The 8,012-nt window shown below is 55.4% G+C and overlaps 1 protein-coding gene across 1 annotated transcript in view; it reads left to right on the top strand.

Moving 5' to 3' along the window:
* The first annotated feature begins 799 nt into the window (after positions 1-799).
* LOC144673124 (structural maintenance of chromosomes protein 1A-like) overlaps positions 800-8,012 on the top strand; it is a 58,804-nt gene continuing 51,591 nt past the window's right edge. Inside the window, exons 1-5 of the mRNA XM_078535109.1 lie at positions 800-895; positions 2,321-2,485; positions 3,565-3,729; positions 5,347-5,475; positions 6,172-6,280. Coding sequence (XP_078391235.1) covers positions 872-895; positions 2,321-2,485; positions 3,565-3,729; positions 5,347-5,475; positions 6,172-6,280 — 592 coding nt within the window. The 5' untranslated portion in view covers positions 800-871. The remainder of the gene's footprint in view (positions 896-2,320; positions 2,486-3,564; positions 3,730-5,346; positions 5,476-6,171; positions 6,281-8,012) is intronic.

Genomic DNA, 8,012 nt, shown 5'->3' with positions numbered 1-8,012 from the left:
GATTAAATCGCTTAAACACGGTTTACCTTTGACAAATCTGTGCCAACCTACCTTAATTAATCCATAGTTGTCCAATTTTGCCAATTTTGTCATCGATTATTGCCCCTCAAATCTTTCCCGCCACCCCAAGTTCAACCGACAGGACTCGGCTTATCGTTCATGAGGAGGGAATTGGGCCCCTGTGATTGGTTGAAGGCAGGTACAACATGACTGGCTGGACAGAGAGGTCGTCTGACATACGCGCTACGATTGGTCGGAGGGAGATAAACGTGCTCTGTGATTGGCTAGCTGTGTGGCGTGGGGAATATTCTGATTGGTCGGGCTGAGAGATAAACAAGCGCGGATTGGTCTACAGTAGAGATGGGGCCCGTTGATTGGCCAGATGAACACGTAGGCGAATAGCTGGTGGGACGAACGATTTGATTGGCCATCGGATGGGCCGGTCCCAAAGCAGCTGGCAGGCTGGACTCCTAAAGAGTGGAATTAACCGATTGGAGAAGCCTGATGTAGCCGGAGCCGCGATTGGCTGGGCGCCTGGGGAGAGGAATGATCCGATTGGCCGAAGCGATAAAGGCAACGCCGCAAATGGCCCGACGCCAGGAGAGCGGAATGATCCCATTGGACGCGCCTGACATACGCGGCGCTGTGATTGGCCGAGCGCCCGTCGAGCGATATGATCGGATTGAGGGTGTGGGGCCTGACATTGTCGGTGGCGCCACGATTGGCTGGACACCTTGCGGGTGACGCCAGAGCAGACGGGACGGCGCTGCCATTGGCTGCGACGGCTGACCGAGACGATGCTCTGATTGGCCAACCCCACGCAGGGGCGCCTGTGATTGGCTGGGCCGGGGGGCAACGCAGCGGGACAAAGATGGCGACGGTGCGATCGGTGAAGGTGAGAGCAGAGAGGGAGAAGGAGAAGGGGAAAGGAAGCAAGAAAAAAAAATCCAAAAGGTTCAGGTATTTGGGGTCCTCGGGGACAGAGGAACAACCCTAGCTGCAAAAATTCCAATTTCAAAATCATCAGGTGGGCAATCGAGGTCAGAGGTCATAGGTTAAAGGTCAACAGGACCAACCAAGGGATGTCAGACCACTAGAAATTGGCTCCAGGAGACAAATATTCTGTTATTTCCCACTGAATTTCCTTTCTTAGGTGGCGCTGGGCAAAAATAAACACAAATTGCCCCCTTCCCTGCCCCACACTGCACCCCAAGCCCTAATTTGAAGATGCCAAGGGCAAGGAGCACGGTTTGGTTGGATGGCAGAATAGGCTCAAGGTGGCTGAATGTCCTCGTCCTGTTCCTGTGTGACACACTCAAGGCAGACTGTATGGCCTCCCCGTTCCTGTGTAACAGGCTTGAGATGGGGCATGAAGGTCCTCCTGAGATGGGGCATGAAGGTCCTCCTGCTGTTCCTGTGTAACAGGCTCGAGACAGGGGCTGAATGTCCTCTTCCTGTTCCTGTGTAACAGGCTCGGGACAGGGGCTGAATGTCCTCCCCCTGTTCCTGTGTGACAAGCTCGAGGTGGATTGAATGTCCTCCTCCTGTTTCTGCGTAACAGGCTCAAGGCAGGCTGAATGGCCGCCTTCTGTTCTTGTGTAACTGGCTCGTGGGGGGGCTGAAGGTCCTCCTCCTGTTCCCGTGTAACAAGCTCAAGGCAGGCTGAATGGCCTCCCCGTTCCTGTGTAACAGGCTCAAGAGTGGCTGATTGGCCTCCTCCTATCCCTGCGTAACAGACTCTAGGCCTCATGTCTACATCTGCCCTCTCAGATGGACCCGGGTGGGGGATGCAGATGGGGTGGGGTGGGGGATGCAGATGGGGTGGGGTGGGGGATGCAGATGGGGTGGGGTGGGGTGGGGTGGGGGATGCAGATGGGGTGGGGTGGGGGATGCAGATGGGGTGGCTGGGGGGGGGGCAGTCAGTTTGTTGACGGGGGTGGGGGTGCAGACGGCATGGGGGATGTTCTCCCCAATTCCCTGGGGCCAACTTTTATCCCTCAAACCAACATCACTTAATACAAAGTTAGGTTTGGCCCTCATGGGGTTGCTGGGTTTTTTTTGGGTTGGGGGGGGGGTGGTCTTGCTATGTGCAAATTGCTTCATTTCCCACTTTACACTAATGGCTAGAGTTCAAAAAAGTACCTCCTTGGTTTTGAAACGCTTTGGAGAATGGGCTCAGGTCTCTGCTGTGCAACTCGAGCCCACAACCTTCAGAACGCGAGGGCAGAGGCACAGCCCAACGAGGGTAGCAGCGTCAATGTGCATTGTTGCCGTTCCTGCAGCTCTGACCGAGCGTTTTTGTTTCTTTCCCCCCCGACAGGGTTTGGTCGCTTTGGTGTCGGGTGGAGCTTCCGGGCTGGGCCGGGCCACGGCTGAGAGATTGGTGCAGCAGGGAGCCAGCGCTGTGATTGTGGACCTGCCGACGTCAGATGGAGCCAGTGTGGCCCAGGCCCTGGGAGAGAGGTGCGCCTTCGCACCGGCTGATGTAAGGACACCACCTTTGTGGGGGAGGAGGGGAGGGGTGGGGTGGGGTGGGGGGGAGGTTTGCTGTGCTGGAAACATGGGAGGTCATCACTGCAGCTGGAACACGAGGAGGCCGTTTAGCCCCCTCCCAATGCGGCAACCCATCTGCACAGCCCCGCCGACAGCGCGGCGCTCCCTCAGCACTGACCCGCCGACAGTGCGGCACTCCCTCAGCACTGACCCTCCGACAGTGCGGTGCTCCCTCAGCACTGACCCTCCGACAGTGCGGCGCTCCCTCAGCGCTGACCCTCCGACAGGGCGGTGCTCCCTCGGCACTGACCCTCCGACAGTGCGGCGCTCCCTCAGCGCTGACCCTCCGACAGTGCGGCGCTCCCTCAGTGCTGACCCTCCGACAGTGCGGCGCTCCCTCAGCGCTGACCCTCCGACAGTGCGGCGTTCCCTCAGCACTGACCCTCCGACAGTGCGGCGCTCCCTCAGCACTGACCCTCCGACAGTGCGGCGCTTCCTCAGCACTGACCCTCCGACAGTGCGGCGTTCCCTCAGCACTGACCCTCCGACAGTGCGGCGCTCCCTCAGTACTGACCCTCCGACAGTGCGGCGCTCCCTCAGCACTGACCCTCCGACAGCGCGGCGCTACCTCAGCACTGACCCTCCGACAGTGCAGCGCTCCCTCAGCGCTGACATTGGGACAGTCAGCTGCACTCAGATACTCCCCTGCGAGTATCAGCAATATTTAAAAGGTGGTGGCACAGAGGTATCGTCTGGGTATAGACTGGGCTAGTATTCCAGAGACCCAGGGGAGTGTACTGAGGACCCGGGTTCGAATCCCACCACGGCAGATGGTGAAATTTGAATTCAATAAACACCTGGAATTAAAAGCCTGATGGTGACCATGAAACCATTGCCGATTGTCGTAAAAACCCCATCTGGTTCACTAATGCCCTTTAGGGAAGGAAATCTGCCGTCCTTACCCGGTCTGGCCTACACGTGACTCCAGATCCACAGTGATGTGGGCAATTAGGGATGGATTTATCATCAGAGCAAATGCCTTCACCCTGATTCTGGTTGCCTGCCTCTCAGGTCACCTCGGAGTCGGACGTCAAAAGCGCCGTGGCCCTGGCCAAGGAGAGGTTTGGGCGGCTGGACGTCACGGTAAACTGTGCCGGGATTGCAGTGGCGGTGAAAACCTACAACTTCAAGAAGGACATCGCGCACAGTCTCGAGGATTTCCAGAGAGTGATCACTGTACGAGTCGACTGATCAGAGTGGGATTAGGCTGGGTGGGATATTAAAGGGTGCGGGGAGTGAGGGGGAGAGTGGGATTAGTCTGGGTGGGATATTAAAGGGTGTGGGGAGTGAGGGGGAGAGTGGGATTAGACTGGGTGGGATATTAAAGGGTGCGGGGAGTGAGGGGGAGAGTGGGATTAGACTGGGTGGGATATTAAAGGGGGCGGGGAGTGAGGGGGAGAGTGGGATTAGACTGGGTGGGATATTAAAGGGTGTGGGGAGTGAGGGGGAGAGCTGGATTAGACTGGGTGGGATATTAAAGGGTGCGGGGAGTGAGGGGGAGAGCGGGATTAGACTGGGTGGGATATTAAAGGGTGCGGGGAGTGAGGGGGAGACGGGGATTAAACAGGGTGGGATATTAAAAGGTGAGGGGGAGAGTGGGATTAAACAGGGTGGGATATTAAAGGGTGCGGAGTGTGAGGGGGAGAGTGTGATTAGACTGGGTGGGATATTAAAGGGTGCGGGGAGTGAGGAGGAGAGCGGGATTAGACTGAGTGGGATATTAAAGGGTGCGGGGAGAGTGGGATTAGACTGGGTGGGATATTAAAGGGTGTGGGGAGTGAGGGGGAGAATGAGATTAGACTGGGTGGGATATTATAAAGGAAGCAGGGAGAGTGGGATTAGACTGGGTGGGATATTAAAGGGTGCGGGGAGTGAGGGGGAGAGTGGGATTAGACTGGGTGGGATATTAAAGGGTGTGGGGAGTGAGGGGGAGAATGCGATTAGAGTGGGTGGGATATTATAAAGGGTGCGGGGAGAGTGGGATTAGACTGGGTGGGATATTAAAGGGTGCGGGGAGTGAGGGGGGAGACAGGGATTAGACTGGGTGGGATATTAAAGAGTGCGGGGAGTGAGGGGGAGAGTGGGATTAGACTGGGTGGGATATTAAAGGGTGCGGGGATTGATGGGGAGAGTGGGATTAGACTGGGGGGGATATTAAAGGGGATGAGGGGAAGAGTGGGATTAGACTGGGTAGGATATTAAAGGTTGCGGGGAGTGAGGGGGAGAGTGGGATTAGACTGGGTAGGATATTAAAGGTTGTGGGGAGTGAGGGGGAGAGTGGGATTAGACTGGGTAGGATATTAAAGGGTGTGGGGAGTGAGGGGGAGAGTGGGATTAGACTGGGTAGGATATTAAAGGGTGCGGGGAGTGAGGGGGAGAGTGGGATTAGACTGGGTGGGATATTAAAGGGTGCGGGGATTGATGGGTAGAGTGGGATTAGACTCGGGGGGATATTAAAGGGGATGAGGGGAAGAGTGGGATTAGACTGGGTAGGATATTAAAGGTTGCGGGGAGTGAGGGGGAGAGTGGGATAAGACTGGGTAGGATATTAAAGGTTGCGGGGAGTGAGGGGGAGAGTGGGATTAGACTGGGTAGGATATTAAAGGGTGTGGGGAGTGAGGGGGAGAGTGGATTAGACTGGGTGGGATATTAAAGGGGATGAGGAGAGAGTGGATTAGACTGGGGAGGTATTGAAGGTTACAGGGTGAGTTTAGACTCGGTTGTGTGTTGTGATGATAAACTCAAACAGCCCGTTTCACAGCTGGATTCTCTCCCGCTCCCGCTCCCCCTCAGGTGAACATCGCAGGGACGTTTAACATGATCCGCTTGTCCGTCGCCGAGATGGGGAGAAACGAGCCCGATGCGGACGGTCAGAGGGGTGTGGTCATTAACACCGCCAGCGTAGCCGCCTACGATGGACAGGTAACAACCATTCTCCTCAAACACCCCCCTCACCCCCTGACAACCCTGTCCGTTTCCTCTTCCGGGTACCCTCGGTAGGCGCCATCGCAGGCGCGGCTTCAACGCAGGCTCGGGGTCCCTGTAAAGCGGGAAGAGGCGAGTCGGCAACACCAGGCGTGTGTCAAAAGCCACCGACCGACCTACGTCTGAACTGGAGTCAACGCTGCCGAAACGCGCACAGAAAGATCCCACAGACGTGCAGCGCGATAATGACCCGGAGCATTTCTTCTTTCTCTCTCGAAGTGACGTTGATTGCGGGGCCGATTTTGGGCCCCAGGACGCCGGGGAAAATTCCCTCCACCCCCACCACCCCAAACACCGCTCTACTCCCGCTAGGGGCCGCGGGGTCTTTCACACCCACCTGGGAGGACAGAGGGAGGGTGCCCTCGGGTTTAACGTCTCGCCTCGAAAGACGACGGCGCTGACTACTGTTCTGTCAGTGCCTGTATTCATTAAAGAGGGTAGATCAGTGGCCTTCATAGTCCCTGCTCTTGAATGGGGTGAAGGGTAACACCTGTTCTGAAAACCTGACCAGCTCACGAAGACTCACACAATAGAAAATATTGACTGCGCGTCTGTTGATCTTTAGAATAAAGACCATTTACTTTTGTTCTTCCCACCCACCCACCCAACAAAACCCCCTCCCCTGAATTACAGGTAGGGCAGGCAGCGTATTCTGCTTCCAAAGGTGGCATTGTGGGCATGACCCTCCCCATCGCTCGGGACCTGGCACCGCAAGGAATCCGGGTGGTCACCATCGCGCCAGGTACACTCCGCGAGACTCGACGACAGGGAGCTTGGACAATGGGTCATGGGCTGCGGTGTGGAGTGGGATTAGGCTGGGTGGGATATTAAAGGGTGCGGGGAGTGAGGGGGAGACGGGGATTAGACTGGGTGGCATATTAAAGGGTGCGGGGAGTGAGGGGGAGACGGGGATTAGACTGGGTGGCATATTAAAGGGTGCGGAGAGTGAGGCGGGAGAGTGGGATTAGATTGGGTGGGATATTAAAGGGTGTGGGGAGTGAGGGGGAGAGTGGGATTAGACTGGGTGGGATATTAAAGGGTGTGGGGAGTGAGGGGGAGAGTGGGATTAGACTGGGTGGGATATTAAAGGGTGTGGGGAGTGAGGGGGAGTGTGGGATTAGACTAGGTGGGATATTAAAGGGTGTGGGGAGTGAGGGGGAGAGTGGGATTAGACTGGGTGGCATATTAAAGGGTGCGGGGAGTGAGGGGGAGACGGGGATTAGACTGGGTGGGATATTAAAGGGTGCGGAGAGTGAGGCGGGAGAGTGGGATTAGATTGGGTGGGATATTAAAGGGTGTGGGGAGTGAGGGGGAGAGTGGGATTAGACTGGGTGGGATATTAAAGGGTGTGGGGAGTGAGGGGGAGTGTGGGATTAGACTAGGTGGGATATTAAAGGGTGTGGGGAGTGAGGGGGAGAGTGGGATTAGACTGGGTGGGATATTAAAGGGTGCGGGGAGTGAGGGGGAGAGTGGGATTAGACTGGGTGGGATATTAAAGGGTGCGGGGAGTGAGGGGAAGAGTGGGAATAGACTGGGTGGGATATTAAAGGGTGCGGGGAGTTAGGAGGAGAGCGGGATTAGACTGGGTGGGATATTAAAGGGTGCGGGGAGTGAGGGGGAGAGTGGGATTAGACTGGGTGGGATATTAAAGGGTGGGGAGTGAGGGGAAGAGTGGGAATAGACTGGGTGGGATATTAAAGGGTGCGGGGAGTGAGGAGGAGAGTGGGATTAGACTGGGTGGGATATTAAAGGGTGTGGGGAGTGAGGGGGATTAGACTGGGTGGGATATTAAAGGGTGATGGGAAGAGTGGGATTAGACTGAGTGGGATATTAAAGGGTGAGGGGAAGAGTGGGATTAGACTGGGTAAGATATTAAAGGGTGCGGGGAGTGAGGGGGAGAGTGGGATTAGACTGGGTGGGATATTAAAGAGTGCGGGGAGTGAAGGGGAGAGTGGGATTAGACTGGGTGGGATATTAAAGGGTGTGGGGAGTGAGGGGGAAAGTAGTACTAGACTGGGTGGGATATTAACATAAAATAATCAAGCAGAGTCAGCGTGGCTTCATGAAGGGAAAACCATGCCTGACAAATTGATTAGAATTCTTTGAGGAGGTAAGATGCTGGATAGATAAAGGGGAACCAGTAGATGTAATATATTTAGATTTCCAAAAGGCGTTCGATAAGGTACCGCACATAAGGCTACTTAATAAGATAAGAGCCCATGGTGTTGGGGGTAGTATATTAGCATGGATAGAGGATTGGCTAACTAATAGAAGACAGAGAGTTGGGATAAGGGGGGCATTTTCAGGATGGCAACCTGTAACTAGTGGAGTGCCACAGGGATCAGTACTGGGGCCACAATTATTTACAATATATATTAATGACTTGGATGAGGGAAGTGAATGTACTATCGCCAAGTTTGCAGATGACACAAGAATAGGTGGGAAGGCAAGTGGTGAGGATGACACAAGAAGTC

Source organism: Cetorhinus maximus, unplaced genomic scaffold, assembly GCF_964194155.1.
Source record: "Cetorhinus maximus unplaced genomic scaffold, sCetMax3.hap1.1 HAP1_SCAFFOLD_296, whole genome shotgun sequence".
NCBI lineage: Eukaryota > Metazoa > Chordata > Chondrichthyes > Lamniformes > Cetorhinidae > Cetorhinus > Cetorhinus maximus.
The sequence above is the reverse complement of the archived record's forward strand: the minus strand, read 5'-3'. Positions and strand labels throughout refer to the sequence as shown.